The sequence below is a fragment of the Choristoneura fumiferana genome, chromosome 7, assembly GCF_025370935.1.
Source record: "Choristoneura fumiferana chromosome 7, NRCan_CFum_1, whole genome shotgun sequence".
In the NCBI taxonomy this organism is placed as follows: domain Eukaryota; kingdom Metazoa; phylum Arthropoda; class Insecta; order Lepidoptera; family Tortricidae; genus Choristoneura; species Choristoneura fumiferana.
In genome coordinates, this window is record NC_133478.1 from 11147319 (window position 1) to 11164360 (window position 17042).

General features: G+C 37.2%; 2 protein-coding genes across 2 annotated transcripts in view; one reads left to right on the top strand and one right to left on the bottom strand.

The window, feature by feature from the left end:
• Setd3 (SET domain containing 3) overlaps positions 1–9345 on the top strand; it is a 32088-nt gene extending 22743 nt beyond the window's left edge. The window contains exons 5-9 of the mRNA XM_074090150.1: positions 1466–1574; positions 2028–2155; positions 6699–6898; positions 7880–8063; positions 8653–9345. Of these exons, the coding sequence (XP_073946251.1) occupies positions 1466–1574; positions 2028–2155; positions 6699–6898; positions 7880–8063; positions 8653–8749 (718 nt within the window). The 3' untranslated portion in view covers positions 8750–9345. The remainder of the gene's footprint in view (positions 1–1465; positions 1575–2027; positions 2156–6698; positions 6899–7879; positions 8064–8652) is intronic.
• A 174-nt stretch (positions 9346–9519) lies between these two features.
• LOC141429703 (uncharacterized) overlaps positions 9520–17042 on the bottom strand; it is a 40508-nt gene continuing 32985 nt past the window's right edge. The window contains exons 7-13 of the mRNA XM_074090151.1: positions 16747–16880; positions 16035–16171; positions 14894–15048; positions 13358–13436; positions 12455–12617; positions 11580–11742; positions 9520–10788 (exon numbers count right to left, since the gene is read on the bottom strand). Coding sequence (XP_073946252.1) covers positions 10610–10788; positions 11580–11742; positions 12455–12617; positions 13358–13436; positions 14894–15048; positions 16035–16171; positions 16747–16880 — 1010 coding nt within the window. The 3' untranslated portion in view covers positions 9520–10609. The remainder of the gene's footprint in view (positions 10789–11579; positions 11743–12454; positions 12618–13357; positions 13437–14893; positions 15049–16034; positions 16172–16746; positions 16881–17042) is intronic.

Genomic DNA, 17042 nt, shown 5'->3' on the forward strand with positions numbered 1-17042 from the left:
CGTTTGCAATAATGTGACGTTATCAGTCGTTATCTCACGGGAGCGTAATGGAGACAACAATAGACGCGTGTGCCAAAACAAAAGTGAAAAATATTTACGTAATTAGACGAAAGTAAGAGCCATTATAGCTTTGCTATTGTTTGACAAATGCAGCTTTACTGGATGTGAGATGAAAGCTACTTGAACTTACTGCATACAGCTTTCCCTTTGCAATAAACTAAGTAAAAATAAAAGACGGCAACGAAAAGTATGGTACTTTAGCTTTATGGCCGGAAATTAATGTATCAATTACGAAACTCAAAAACGGATTTCTCGCATCTTTTAGTATTAAAAAGTTATGTAAACTGTTTGTTGAAACTTAAGTTTTACTAAGTGGTAATATTTATGCAGTAAAATATTGTCACTGTTTAATTTGTAAAATGAATTAATGAAAATTAATTTAAAACCAGTTCTTTACATCTAGGACTTAGTTAACTCTCGCATTAAGATAATTCATTTTGTTTTATCCGATCTACATGCATGCCAGATGCCAAGACAATTCGGATACGGAAAGTGGATAACAGTCGGCCTGTGACATTGTTTCCATTTATAGCTTAAGTGAATAAAAGTGTTAGGAAGTGCGTCATAAACGTGTTTCTCTCTTTAAAACTATTGTTCTTGCAATTGCAATGTGTCGCTTCGTCGAACGTTACAATATTGCGTGCGCGGTTCCTATTCCACTGGTAACTTCCTATTTGGACACAATTTTATCTCTTCTGGGTAAAGCGTCGTCAATCATCGATGAAATTCATCGTATACGGCATTGTTTAATGGCGGCTAGCAAACGGATATAAGCACGGTATGGTTCGTGACGCTTCGTGGCCATTGAAATGTATGTAATTTTATGTGGCTTTGATTATTTTTTATCTAAATACGGCTCTTATTTGACGTCTATTAAAAACATTACAGCTGTTCCGAGTCGTCGCTCAAGTGTCTTATTTTATGTCATTTCACATTCCGATTAATTTTAAAAGGTATAATTTTTACATCATATAGCTTGCATTACCTATGAGGTAAAACAATGCTATAAACTATTTAACAGTAGACGAGACAACTTATGCGTATGCCTTGCGGACTTTAATCTCTTGGCAAACAGACGCTGTTTTTCAGTCCCCCTTATAACGATCTTTTGATGTCTTTAATTGATATCGTCAAATTTTAATGAGACAAGTGTTCATTAAGTTATGAATGACAAAATTGACAACAAGCAACTTTTCCCTTTACGTAAAATATACCTACCGATTTGTTCGAGATCATGGATCAAAAACATCATTAATTACTTATTCATCATTACTTTTTTTTCTAAATTATTCTTAAATTAGATTTCATCGAAAAACTTGCTTACTTACTTATAAGTAATCCCAGGATTTATTGTCTTGATTTAAGTCCTGATTTATTGTAACAGTTAATTACTGTTTTGTTTCAGATGGGCGGTGTCTACTGTGATGACGAGACAGAACAACCTCGAGTTGGCCAGCACAAACACCACAGCATTCATACCGCTTTGGGACATGTGCAACCATGACCATGGCGTGGTAATTTCTATAACATTTTTTTCCATTAAAAAAATTTACGTAGCTATAAATACGTATTTATTTAATCATTGTACCTACTCGTAAAATCATGTATTGAGAGAAATACTTTCAAAATAGTGAATGAAGTCCTACATCCCGATCTCGTAGAAATAGCGGAATATAAAGTAGCATGTGTCTTCTCCCCCGTGGTCCGGCTATACATCACCAGCTACATACCAAAGTTTATAAAAATCTGTTCAGCCGTTTTAACGTGAAAGAGTAACAAATTCAGTAGAATGTAGGTATAATGAAGGTAACACAAGAAGGTAACGCTGATATTCCAAAATGCCCATCAGTTATCATGTCATCTTATACTGAGTTGGTTCTTTGATTACATAATATTATTTTTATTACAATTTGAGTTAATTTTGCTGCCATTTTGTTTTTTGATGTGTGAAAAAACAACCGTTCCAGATCACAACAGATTTCAATAAGGAGCTAAACCGCGGGGAATGTTTCGCTCTCCGTGACTTCCAGCCGAACGAACAGATTTTCATATTCTACGGGGCCAGATCCAACGCAGACCTGTTCTTACATAACGGGTAAGAAATCTCGACTATAACAGATAATAATTAATTGGAAAAACCGGAAAAAAAAATCTTGTCTTTTCTAGATAGTCTGTGGTATCGTTGGATAGGTTGTTATACTCCATTTTGCCACCATTTTTCCGATCTGTTTGCGAAATATTAAGTTTGGAATGTGCTATTTTTTGTTAGATTTAGAATATACCTTCCCCCCACCTAAGTTACCTCTCCCCTCAACTAAGTAAACATGGTTTGAAAAGTCATAATGGCAGTCTATTATAATGAATTTAAGAAGGAAATGCTCAGCAGGATTTATAAATAACTCAACGAGTAATGGATGATTAACCCTTTAACCGCCATTGTCTGAATTATAAGACAAAAATTACCCAGTCTTATAATTAAGACAAAATGTCATATAGTTTCGGTATAGGTGGCGATACGGGCACGTACGAATGAAAACGTATTGGCGGTTAAAAGTTTTAACTGTTGATGCTTTGTACCACATGTCAACTTTGTACACTCCTCACAGTTTATGCAATAAATATTTCTATTTCTATAAAATAAAATACAGAATATTTGCCGAATATTAGCACAAAATCCTACATAACGCATGGCCCGACACGTACTTGGACGGTTTTTTTATTTACTTTCGCGAAATATTAAAAAATATATAATCTACATGCCGTAACGAATCCATTATTAGACTATAGGCTGTTTTGTAGAAAGTTCGTTTGAGGGTATATTGCGCTTTCTCTTCAATTTACTATAACAAGGATGCTTGTTATTTTTTATGTTAACTGTTATCTATATTGCGACATATATACGTGCATGTAGTTTGTCGTTTAATTGCACATTGCGAAAGTGCATAAAATGCATCATAAACGATTGCATGTTTCGACTAGTCTCGGAATGGTCTTTTACAGCTATAGAAAGTGGGTGTTTATGGACCTTGTCTCTAAACAAATAAGAATATATTAGGTATAATAATGGTCAGGTCAGTACCTACGTTAATACGGTATTTGACAACTCCTGAATTTGCCATTCTTAATATTATTATGAAAATATAGATATACAGACAGTGTTCAGCGAAGAGAAAACTTAAATCGGTTGAAAATAGAATTTATAGTGATTTTTTGAAAAATCTATATACCTGTCTCTTTCTCAAACGCTTTTATCTATGCAGCAAGTATGACGTCACATGCCAGTGTGCCTTTCTCTGTCTAATCTGGAATTTCAAACCTTTATAACTTTGTTATTTGTAAAAGTAGCTTAAAAATTGTTTCTCTATTTGATAACAGGCATTGTGAAGTTTTAAATTATAAAACATATAAAAAATAGTCACATACCGTATTATATATATTAGAAAAAAAAACTATTTTTTTTATGGATAAAGGCGTAAAGTTGTTGCCCGAAATGGTACTAGATTAGATATGGATATTTAGCATCCAACAATCAAAAAGTGTTTATTTGTTACTGTTACGTATAGGTGTTTATTTGTTCTGAGTGCTAATGATGGTTGGCAGAACCCGAAATCATCAGACAGGTCTTTGCCCACTGTCAGTAGCAGCAGTGGACATTTCCACTACACGCATATCGATATATTTAATGGAATGGAATGGTCTTAGTCATGGACAAGAACTAGTTGGATTATAAAGCCTTAACTCACTATTAATTTTACCACTATAAATATTAAATTTATTGTTTCGCGTGATGTGCTGGTATGTGTGTAGTGTATATGTGGATAGTGCTTTGATTGATTTACAACGAATCAGTACCTATCCATAAATAGGGCATTGTTATAATAATGAGTGCATTCATTAAGTTCGGATTTGTTTGTTCCTGAAACAACGCATGATGCAACGCTTAGGTAACGCACATGCGTTATGTCATTGCAGAAGCATCACATAATAGGATATTTGTCAATAAAATCATTGTGCGAAAAACACTAGGCCGTGATAATGAGATTTTGCAGTACGCCGAGAATTAATGTTGATTACGTAGTTGCTCTAAATGAGAACTATCTTGCAGGTCACAGATAAGTATTTTGCGTTCGTTTTTATGTTCATCATTGGCGGTCACTCTTTAGAATTATCCATAATTTGTGTGGTTTACCCGAAAATTTCTCTCTCCTTTTTACAAAGTTTGCGGTTTCGTGTGAAATAGAAACTTAAACATACATTAAAATAATGTAGGAAGTAAATAATTTAAATTAGAATATACTTTACTATAACATCATGCTTATAAGTATACCGGGTGTGGCCTGTAATACGAGCAAATAATTAAAACATAGATCATACTCGTCAAACCGAACAAAATTAGTTCAGCGACTTTTAAAAATAATTAGTATTTTAATTTTTATTTCACAAAGTTTATTTGAAGAAGCAATGTAAAGCAAAATGCTTGATGTTTGTAGCGTAACAGTCGACGTCAGTTGTGTTCTAGGATGGCGTACATTGATAGCAGTATTTAATTTGTATGAAAAAGGGAAACTTCAAATACTCCATTATTTTTAAAAGTCGCTGAACTAATGTTGTTCAGTTTGACGAGGACGATCTATGTTTTAATTTTTTGCTCGTATTACAGGCCAATTCGGTATAGATACCTATTCCAAGAAAAATCGTAAAACCAAAAAGTCGTTTCTGGGAAATTGCATACGTTTTTATAATAAAATTCCAAAAAATATTATAAATGAAACAGATACAAAATTCAGATCAATTGTCAAGAAGACATTAATATCAAAGGCGTATTATAAAGTTAATGATTATATCATGGACAGGGATATTTGGAAATAATTCCGGTCCGCATTAGAGATCCCTTCAAATAGCGAACCTACTGTGTCAAAAATGAAGTTGTGTTAAATACTTGTGATGTATACATATCATTTAGTAATATTGTAAATCTGTTTAAAAAAAATATATGCCTCGTTGAGTTTCTTGCCGGATTCTTCTCAGCAGAGGTTTTTCCGAACCGGTGGTAGTTTTTTTTTGACATTCATAAGTGCTTGTTATAGCCTAAATTGAATAAAGATATTTTGACTTTGACTTTGATTCATGATTCGGCGGAGAAAGGGACATTTTGATTGTTTTTTTTGTTTCTTTTGTCTTTATAATTAAATCTCTCAGTCACTATGTATGTTCTATGTTGAGCAATTGCCTAAATCTTTTTGCCTTTATTTGTATGTCATTGAGTTTGTTTAACCGCACCGGATACTTATATTTTAAATCTGGCTTTCTTGCCGCGACTTCGTCCGCGTTGAAATATCAAAAATTTTGAAAAAAAAGTTGAAAAATAAAAGGAGCGTAAGTATATCATTTTCAACAAAATCAATCAAGTGGATTAGCCGTGAAAACATACGAACAACAAACACACAAACAACAAATAAAACAAAACAAACAAATAAACAGACAAATTATGATATTCCTTTTTGCGCGCGGCTTTGCTTATCTGCTGGCCTTGCTTGTGCAGAGGTGCAATATGTGTCAAATATATATTTTTTTAGATTTTTTTATGTTTTTTAGTATTTATTTCCTATCCCGCAGGAGTTTAGGCATAATTCTTCTTAATAAGTACCTCTATGACCATCATGGATTTTTTTATGTGCCAAAATATCGAGTTTCTGTATTTTGCTGATCGGTTAGTTTTAAAAATTCCCTTTTATTCCCTAACTCGCGGCAATTAGACACCTCTAAGACCCTCAAAAAGTTTTTTTTTTCTAATTTCCAGTCTCTAGCTCCAGTAGGGGGTAGGTTAGCTTGTACGAGTACGTTATCCTATTCAGTATAAAAAGCGTCTTAGTTCGTTGTCCCGTGGAAATCATAGAAAATCCTGGAAAATCTTTTTTGCTATTTTAGCTACTTAATTAATTATATATAAATAATATAAAATTCAATATAAATCCGTTTTGTTCCCGTGGCCATTTCGCTAAATCCCTTTTCAGTAGACCTCAAGAACATGTCTGCCAAAATTTAAACATTTCTAGCTCCAGTAGTATCGGCTAAGCGATGATGAATCAATAAGAGCATGGTATTTTATATAAATACATAGAAGTAATAGATAATATAATATGTACCTTTCCAATAGATTAATTGTTACGCCACATGTTGTTAACGTAAGCCGATGATTATGTAATGTTTCTAGATTTATTAAATATATTTAATTCGATAATTGTTACACCGTAACAAGACAATTATCGTATATACAAAGATTTTAATAAAAAAATACTTAATACTGTATATGTGAAATGTGGAAATTGTGACGGCATTTTGGACATCAAAAATTGCCCCTCATCAAAGTGCATATTTACACAACTATTGTCTTTGACGCAAGAAAAGTAGTTGGGCTCTTTTTTTTATGTTTGCATTAAAAATGCAGGATTTGCATCCAATTTTAATCTTGAAAAAAAGAGTCCAAGTAGTACCACTCATAAATAAGTTTGGTTCAATGCACCTGCCGGGAATTAAAATTACAATTACCTAGTTCTGTTTAATTAAACTCAATGTATAACTAGCGGTAATAAAGCGTTTTCCTTCCTTGTTGCACAAAACAAAACTTTTTTTTTCAGTTTCGTGTATCCAAAAAACCAGCATGACAGCTTGTCGCTAGCACTAGGGGTGAGCTCTAGCGATCCGCTGCGAGAATCCAAGAGGACATTGCTCGCCAAACTGGGTCTAGCCGGTTTCACGCATTATAACATCTATCTGGGTGACAGCCCTATCAGCGCTGAGCTACTGGCGTTTATTAGGATATTTAAAATGAATGACGGTTAGTATGTTTTGCTTGGTGCAATTAGGATCCTATCATACTGTTAATATTGTAAATGAGAGTTTGTCAGTATGTGTGTATGTTTTTGACTCCTTCACACTAAAACGGTACAACAAGAACAATTTTTGATAAAATTTGGTATGTAGATAGATGGATTTCTGGACTACAACACAATCCTCGATATTCCCGCGGGATCAGAATAAAATCTTGAAATCTCAAGCGCTCTAAAGACCAAATTTGGCGCGGGTGCCTCAATGTTTATATTATAATGAAATCCACAATGTAATTTTTGGAAATTTAGTAATACCCTGAAATCTCAAATCAACAGCCGGATCTGTCTAACGATTTACGCGATACTCCGATAAAGTCTAGTATAGAATAAACCTGAAGCTGCGGTACTATCTTCGTGTACGATGTCTGTCTGGAATGATAATAAAAATACGCGTGGCTTAACTAGGTACAGCAATGTCAGCGATCTTCGCCACTTCAGTTGAAGATATGGACCCAATTGCATAAAAAGTTACAAGTAGTTAGTATTAGTGAATTTCAATACAAAATCGCTAATACTATTACCTTGTACTTTGTTATGCAATCGGGCCATGGTCGTATATTAGGTACGTCGTATTTTTAATTGGGCGGGCATTTATCCCCTGAAGTACCGAATTTCAAAACGGGGTATTACGAGTATTGCATCTTTAACACGCTTATATTATTTAGCTTCACTTGTAACTATCTATGAATGTAATGGAATATTTAAACTTCATTTTCAGTCACTTATTATTGTTGTTTTGTTATCCTGTTAGTTTTAAGTGCGTTTCCGTTGAAATGGAAAAGTGTGGCAGTCAGCCAATCACATATCACAAAAAGACAGACATTCGCTGAATCAAGGTTGCGGGAAAAAGCAGCGTGACTGCGAGAGGTTTCTATGTTATGTCAGGAAGTAAAAAATTACCCTAAACAAGAAAACTAAATATATTTCAGAGGAGTTATCGAAATGGTCGAGCCACGGTTTGCCAGGAGACTTGGTGTCGACGGAGGCAAGTAGCGCGGAGGCGGTAGGCAGCGCGATTGATCGCCGCGCTTACACCTACTTACTTACCCGCTGCGGGTTGCTCAGAGCTTCGTACAAAAAGGGGGATACTACAGAGTCACAGACTTTGCACAGGTTAGTAGAATGCTAAGAGTATAATTTTTTTTAAAACCGAGTTATTGGTATGGACGGAGGCAAATATTTAGTGTCGAGGCAGTCGGCCACAGTTGAACATTGGAGCGTTTTGACCGCTCGTATCTAACGTCATTATCCCTCCGTGATTATTATGGCAACGAAAGGACTAGTTGCAATTTTTTTCTAAGTATCTTATTTAGCCTCACCCCCTGTTTCACCATCCATTGATTAAATTTATCTGACAGATAAGTGTGATGCCGTCTCTTTAATTATGGCAAATATGCGTTACGGGGCAATGAATGTCTGAGACAGTTTTGTCTTTCGGAAACCTTTGTCCTCTCTTTTTTTCCGAACGAGACAGGACTACGCAACACTGTGGCATGATCGATATTTACATGGTACGGTTTTAAGGTATTAAATATGATTTAAATAAATATAATTAATTTTGTTTTCGCGTCCGTAATAACCAAGTAAGTGACCACTATACTTCAGGTAGGACCTTTGTCTACAGTGGCGCCAACTGGTGAGCGCGAAAACGGTAGCCCTCATTAGATTTGTTATTCTAAATGATCTCTTATTTCTTTTACAGTAAAAATATCAAATTGCTGAAGGAGTGCGAAGTACAAATTCTAGATGGTGCCATTAAATACCTGGAAGATGCTATACAGAAACTACCCGCAATGTAGCCAATTCTATGTAAAATATCCAAAGGGTTAAGTATTATTTTGGTTGGTAAATGTTTCAAAATTCGCATGAGGTCGATTAAATCGTGAGAGAAACAATATATGTATTTATAAGCATGCTTAGTGAGGAAAACCGATTCATGAGATGAACTATAGTTTTGTAAATTTACTAGATATTTACGCACATTAGTGCAATTTGCCATTTTGGTTCACGCTCGATAGTAAATCTACGTGGGTCTAAAGAGAGCCAACACCCGAGGTGTGTTCTTACCTACCATGCAGTACATAAATGCCTACCTAATTCCTTTTTCTCGTAACTTTAAATCCAAAAGTTTGAGAATGGACTCGAGATCGTAAAAGTCTACGTCACTCTTTACTTGTTTCAACGCAGAGAAACCCACTAAACAGTAATGTGTGAATTAACTATGAACAAATCATGACAGTATTTTTTATATTTATACGTCTTTATTTAAAATCATTGTTTTATGTTTTATACCGTTTAATGCAACGAATAGCGTTATTGTGAATTTATTACCTGTGTGTATTCAGTGTTTAGTTGTTTTTATTGTAAATCAAGATACTTACTTTATTTTATAAGTATACTTTGTGTTGTTGAAAGGTTGTTTTATTTCATTTCAATTGTATATTAATACCTAAATTGAAACTGGGTGATTCAAAAACTAAATTAAGTAGGCTTATTTTTAATTTCCATTTTACAGTTTACAGCTAAGTAAATAGTACAAAATTGTAAAGAATATCTAAAAGTAAAACTTAAATTAATATTTACAATTTTTAAATAAGTTTCATATAAATTATTTATAAATAATGATAAATAGATCTAGGAAGCAATTTAACTTAGCCTAAGACCTATATGCCAATAGGTATTATGCATATCACAATATTTACTGAGAGAAATCGGGTTTATATAACTAGAACTTAATAAAGACAAACAGAAGGAGGTATATTTTAGATAAAAAATATAGATCCTCTCAATTCGTCATTTTAACTTAATCTACTGAGTATATTTTAATTAAAGTACTAGTTATTAAGTATCGTTATACATAAAAGTTTGTGTCATCAGATCGTAGAAATCGTTGGAAATACATATTTATCATAATGTAGCTGTCGGTGTAATAAACAGAACATTGACGCCTTTGTATCTCTTTATGGTATAGTAAAAGCATAAACAAAAGGTCGGATCTCATTGCAGCTTATGTTAATTTGACATCCATGCCGCTTGTTTGAACTGAAATTGGTCCTAAGCCGTTTTAACTGAATAAGTATAAAATTGCATTTCATAACCGATAAAAAAGATTTCATATCAAATCAAATCTCCGCAAATTCTCTTGATAAAGTTCTGATTCCTGAACATGACTAAAAATATGTTTAAGTACATCAACTTCTAATATTGTGGGGTCCCATTCAGCTTTGCCGCCCGGATCCCGAACGAGCTTATTCTGCCACTGATATTCTAAGCAGCAGTTCTTAGTTTTTTTTTTTTCTAGTACTTATGTGGTCCACCATAACCATTGTCTAGTCTAGCTAGGGTAATGGTTCGTAACGTAACCTTTCAGTGATTAGATGAAGGACCATTTTGTTTTATTTGCCTTGCCACGAACCACTGCCACCAGCGGTCCGCGGACCACTGGTTAAAAACCACTGCTAGGGCATCTGTGTTTTTTTTAGATAAAAATTACATACGTTATTAATATACATAGCCGCGTTTAAATGCTAGCTTCTTTATATCGTTTCAAAAATAAACGTGGCAAAATGAATTACAGTTAAATCTATCTTTGTGAATGAACCATCCGGAAAAGTCTCGTACCTTCCGTAGTATCTAACTAACTAATCTAAGCTAGGTACTTATTTTATCCGTCCCTTATGCGGCACGTAAGCGTGGTGGGGCGTTCTGCCCTCCCTCCTCTTCCAACCCCTCGCAGCAACAAGGAGAGCTCCCACTAGTGCTGCCACTAGTACCCCGCAGGACACCACCATAGCTGAGAGCGCTGATGTTTTCATACACGTCTGGCCTTCTTTTGGACCTGGAAGAAGAATTCGCATTAGAAATTTGAAAGAATGTGGTTACTTACAGGCTTCGGCCTGTTTGGTAGCGCCTGAAGAATATGGAAGATCATTCAGGGAATCATAATATTGAGATGACAGGCGGATAGTCCGTTAATAAAGATGACAACTATAAGAAGAATGAATTTAGAAAACAAACCGGCCAAGAACGTCTCAGACACGCATTATACATATACCTACTTACGACAAGTATTATTGAAGTCTTCATTGACGTTGCACTAAAAACAACATTGCCCAATTTAATGATTCTAAACCCAGCGGTCGCAATTTTGAGATTTATCCCCAATCCCGTGGGAATATCGGGATTAAAAATAGCCTATGTTTTATTCCAGGCGTCCTACGTACCAAATTTCATTCAAATCCGTCCAGCCGTTTTAGCGTGAAGGAGTAACAAACATACACACACACACACACACACACACATACCTACTCACAAACTTTCGCATTCATAATAAATATTAGTAGGATTTTTCATTTTATTTATTTATTTATATATTCAAATTACAACTTAGGGTACTATACATTATATATTCTCGCCAAACTGCTACGTTTGATAGCGAGACGCGCTCAGTTTTCATGTTTTAACCTATCAAACTTATCATATAATATAAACTAGGTAGGTACTTAACATTTGACCAACATAATGAATGTGGGTACCTAATTTGATCCCGGATCAGTCCCCATCGTTTTCAATGTTGCGCAAGTAGCATAGTCATAGTTGGTAGTAACTGGGATAATACGGATAACTCACTGGTGTTGGAAGCTAGCTCGCTGTCTTCTTCGCCTTCCTGCAGTACCCTCAGCGACTGGAACAGCGAGATGTTCTCGGAGAGGCGCGGCGTCGGCGTCGGCGCCGGCAGCTCGGCGGATCGCCGCCGGACGGACTTCATGTTGCGCCAGTGGCACGGTTGCGACTGAAAGGAACAATACTACTGGTCAAAATAAAGGTCAGAGCCAAAGATTTAGTTTAGATATGCCTTCACAGCTAAAAAGTGTACCTAGTAACATTAGACGCTACGACGCCGTACTGAGATAGTGCCATCTCTTTCTGTCTCTACTTTCTGTCATGAAGTGAGTTAACACATTTCAGCGCGGCGTCTAAACTTCTAAATCTTTAGTCAGTGCTGATTGGATCGCCACAATCCAAACGTTAGGGTTATGTATGAGTTATGGCTTCGCTCGCATGAAATTGTATCTGGGCAATTGAATTCAAATTAAAGAAGTTTACTAAATTCCTATGGAATCTTTGAAAATTATACCTACCTACACCGCGGTCTTTATTTACGTACGTTTCACGTGAAAATTAAGCTGTTGAAATTTTGGAATTTTACAGGCAGACACACTAATCCCGTGGGAATATCGGGATAAAAAGTAAGTAATCGTATGTGCAATTCACAAGATTCAGGTATCTAATTACCTAATAAATTTCATCCAAACCTAGCCAGCCGTCTTAGCGTGAAACAGTAAGAAATGCACCCAAAAACATTGAAATTTTAAAACGAGTGAAAGCGGCGGAGGGTGTAGGTATGATACGAACTTCAATTTTCGAATCTCGTATATAGTACCTAGCCCCTCTGTCTTCAACCATGATTCTGTCTAATAATGATGATATAGGGTTGTACTGACCGGGCAGCGGCCGTGGCACATTCGCACGTCGCACTCTATGTAGAGCGCGGGCGAGCCGGTGAAGCGGAACGTCTTCATGTAGGCGAACACCTGCGTCTCGAACACGCCCGCCTCCGACCACGAACCGCGGAACCGAGAGATCAGCTTGTCGTCCACTGGGCAACTGTAATAGCAAAAGTATTCAACAGTACTTATCAATACGAGTCTACGACGCTGTGTAGGATGTCCACCAACGAGATGGACGGATGATCTGGTTAAAGCTGCCTGTTCATGGTGAATGAACCTCGTTGAGTTTCTTGCCGGATTCTTCTCAGCAGAGGTTTTTCCGAACCGGTGGTAGATTTTTTTTGACATTCATAAGTGCTTGTTATAGCCTAAATTGAATAAAGATATTTTGACTTTGACTTTGACTTTGAATGCAGGCCGCTTCCAACCAAAGCAACTGGAGGTCGATGTGGGCGGCCTATGTCCAACGTGGACGTCCTTCGGCTAATATAATGATGATGATGATGATGACTAGTGTACGACCAACCATTCGGTTTCGAATTTGGCGTATTTCGGCGGAAAATTGGAGTTTCGGTTTGGACACGAAACTAATAAGAGTTTGTGGGCTTTTGTACGGCATTCGTGAGCATACGATGTCGTGGAGTGGCTCGGCCATCCAAGCATCTGATGATGTTTCGTCCCTACGTTGTTGTTCTACATCAAATACAATACACACCAAATTTTTTAAGAGCTACAGAAAACAATCAATTTATCGAACAATCACTTCTTCATATAATTATTGTTTCTGGTAAGGAACGGAATTCACTCCCATCGTCTTCCATTCCATTTCAAAATCGATACAACTTAGGGCTCTGTATCTATTTGTTTGGCTTGTTTTTAAAATAATATCGAACATACCCGTGCTCATCGATGAGTTGTATGCGCTTGGTGGCCCCGTTATGTGCGAAGCAGTCGTTCACCACGATGTCGAAGCCGTCTGAAAACAACAATTGAATAAGACAACAACATTTGAATAAGATTATAAAACCTAAAGGACTGATCCCTTAAAGTTGCTCGTTGCAGGGAGCCATAATGTGTGTTCTTCAAAGACAGTGAACAAGAATTACGCATAACGGCCATGCCACGACTACCAGCGACAGGCAAAAGTTTTCTCTCTTCATTGCAGGGCGTGGTCACCTTCACATCTTTAAGAGGAGGGCATGAGAGTTAACATGAGGGTATATAACTCCGTAGCTCGTAGATGCTGGGAATGTAGACCGCTTTGGTGGCTACCAAGAGTAAACCTCTGAATTTACCGACACCAACAGAAAGGGCGGGAAGCCAAGTCTAAATTGTAAGCCAAAAAACGGGGCGAGTTTTCCATGTCGGTGTTATCCGGGCCGGGAAAGAGTGTCACCCTGAATTGTGATCACAACGCACGAGCCGAGCGAGCGAAGCGAGCGTGCCGCGGCAGCGCCCGGCGAAATGCCAGAACCGATATGGCGGCGTTTCTTGGTATGCCTAGGAATTTCATGATCTGCCTAAGCTGGCCAAATCATGAAATGGCGCGTTTCATGATATGCCTAGGAATTTCATGATCTGCCTAAACATCACTAGGCAAATCGTTAAACGGTGAGTTTTGAACGATATGGCGGATGTCCCTTAGCCATTTCATGAAATGGCGCCATTTCACGATATGCCTAGGAATTTCGTGATTTTACGATCGGCCGCCGACATACCCATGCCAATAACGTAGACCGTTTAATAAGGGCCCTGGTTTAACGGCTTGCATCGCGTGCCACGCAGACATCCCAGCTTAATAAAATATAGCCCAGGTCATTGCCTCGAACAATTTCAGACATGCCGTTAACTCTAATTAACTAACTTTTACTGATCGAACTGAGAGGGAATTTGACGTGAGATCACCATGCTGCACTAAATTGTTATAATTTATTTTGAGGTTTTTTATAATTAAATATAATACTCAAATCTCTACCAGCTCTTGGAATATTCTCTTAGTTCTATGATTCCTGCCACAAGCATAGAATCTACTGTATACATATATCTCTATACAGTGGCGTAGCTAGGTGGACAAGGGCCCCAGTGCATAGATAAAGAATTGGGCCTCACCCCCTCTTTCCACATAAACAGCTTGAACTTATATTGGCCTTCAAAATTATAGAGAGGAATAAGAATAGGATAGAGTGAGCTGAACTTATTCTTTTATGCTCCTCTCTTTTCAAAGTTTAGGTTAGAGGGCCCATTGAGCTCCAGGGCCCTGGTGCACTGCGCTACCTGGCCCTACGATAGCTCCGCCACTGTCCTTACACACACCGTAGGAGCTCCGCAGCGATGAGTAGCATAAGTGGGTCTCCGACAACCCATTGGGTTCTCCATCGTTAACGCCACCGGGTTACCTTTCGCCACACACATAAAGGCAGTAAGAACACGTACCATAGGAGCTCCGCATATAAATGAGCAGCGTGAGTGGGTCCCCGACGCGCACAGGGCCCGAAACACGCGCGCCGCTCGCGCCGTAGCCCGCTCGGATCTCCATGTAGCACTCTGGGGGTTGCAACGTGAACACCACTGGGTTGCCCGTCGCCACTCTACGGTAACAAAAAGAAATCATTAAAAAATCAAAGTGACTTCAAAACTGTGCCTAATTAAAAAGATAGAAAAGTTTTATCTTTTAAAAAATCTAAAGTAAATAATGTCAACTATTTTTTGAGGTCAGTGCCTATGCCTATACATGCAAAAAAAAAACTTTCCCTTGGTATATCGCTTATTTTTATTGATTCCAGGGCCAGTGTCCATACAAATCTACCTATCCTCCTTATCCCAGCCTATATACGTCCCACTGCTGGGCAGAGGCCTCCTCTCAGAACAAGAGGGCTTGGGCCATAGTTCCCACGCGGGCCCAGTGCGGATTGGGAACTTCACACGCACCATTGAATTGCTTCGCAGGTTTGTGCAGGTTTCCTCACGATGTTTTCCTTCACCGCAAAGCTCGTGAAGCTCGTTCCTCCTTATACTAATAGAAAAATATTTTTTTCACTTCTCATGCTCGTAAAGTTCGTGTTTATGCTGGGTCTAGGCGACATAAAATGACTTTTTATGCACTAGTGCATAAAATAAAATCTTCGTCTAAGACCAAGGTAATCAGGTGTCAACGGCCACAAACAAAGAAGTTTATATATATTTTTTTCATAATTTTTAATTTGTCTAAAATAAAAAATCAATCAAATAAATCAATAAAACTAAAAAATTATAATTATATAGTAATGCATGAAAAATAAAATGTACATAGTACTTAAGTGAACAAATTGTTTCCACTGTTGCTATTTCGTTTCCTCGGCATCGAAGTGAAAAGCAAAGTATAAAACTCGAGCATTAAACCCATTTTCCCCTCGACTTGTCTATCCACCCTTGCCATACCGGCTCGGGTGGCTATATTAACGTCTTGGGTAAAATGGCTCGTTTTATGCTCTTGTTGTACAATCTACTATTGTCACCCGGTCTCTGGTCAGTGAACCGTAGACATCAACGGGCTTACGAATAAGAGCAGTAAAACTTAAAGAGAAAAACAACTTACTCGACGTCCAAAAATGGGAAAGTGACTGTCTTCCAAAAGTCGTATCCGTATTCACATGTAACCTTGAAATGCTCGTCAAGTTCTTCTTCAATTAGTGGATTGTATTGAACTGTTATCGTATTCCACATCAGATTTTTCTAAAAAATAATAAACCAACATCAAACAATAGCTTGAGAACACATCCTATATCATAAAACATGGGTTTGTAGCCATTGGCACGAAAACATTAAAGTGAAACTCATGCCACATATATTTTATATATGTACCTATATGCCTCCACATTGTAACTCTAAATGCCACAGTATCGCCGGAAAGACAGATCGCTGTGCATGAGTTTTGTTAATCGAACATTCATATACCTTACTATTAAATATTCGGCGGACTAAAATTGAATTCCAAGCCCCTCTGAATTTTTTTAACCAAAAGGTTTCAGATGACAAAAATCCCTTCATAATTCATCGCTTATTCATATATATTAACAAAAACTCTCCCCTCAAAAAGAATAAGTCTAATAATATGTTAAACGAATATTTTCTGAGTAGGATTGAGTCAGCCATCATATATCAGTATTTATCTTTATGTCAAAGCGGTTAGTGGACTAGGATTTTACATGTATTTCACGTGTAGTTGCGGAGTAACACCGAAGTGGTTGTGGCAACTGGCAATTTTTTGCACCAAACTAATGGGCCATTATTTAAACTGTTATACTAACAGTGGGATGTTTCCTAGTATCGTCCTGCTGGCTATTGCGTCCGAGAGTACCGCAGCGGTTGAGCTGGATGTAAAATTCGTAGTAGTCTCGCCCCGACCCGTTGATGTACATACAGTCCGGATCGTACGAATAGCCTGCAAATATATACAAGATATGTGAAAATTTTGACACATTTCGCTGGCACTCTACCCTGGGTGCGGGAGGAATCGAAAAAGAGTGAAAAGAGTCAACCATAAGCCAATCTTAATCAACCAAGCGCCCAGAGTGAAACATTCATTTGGCGCCCTTTTAAATTA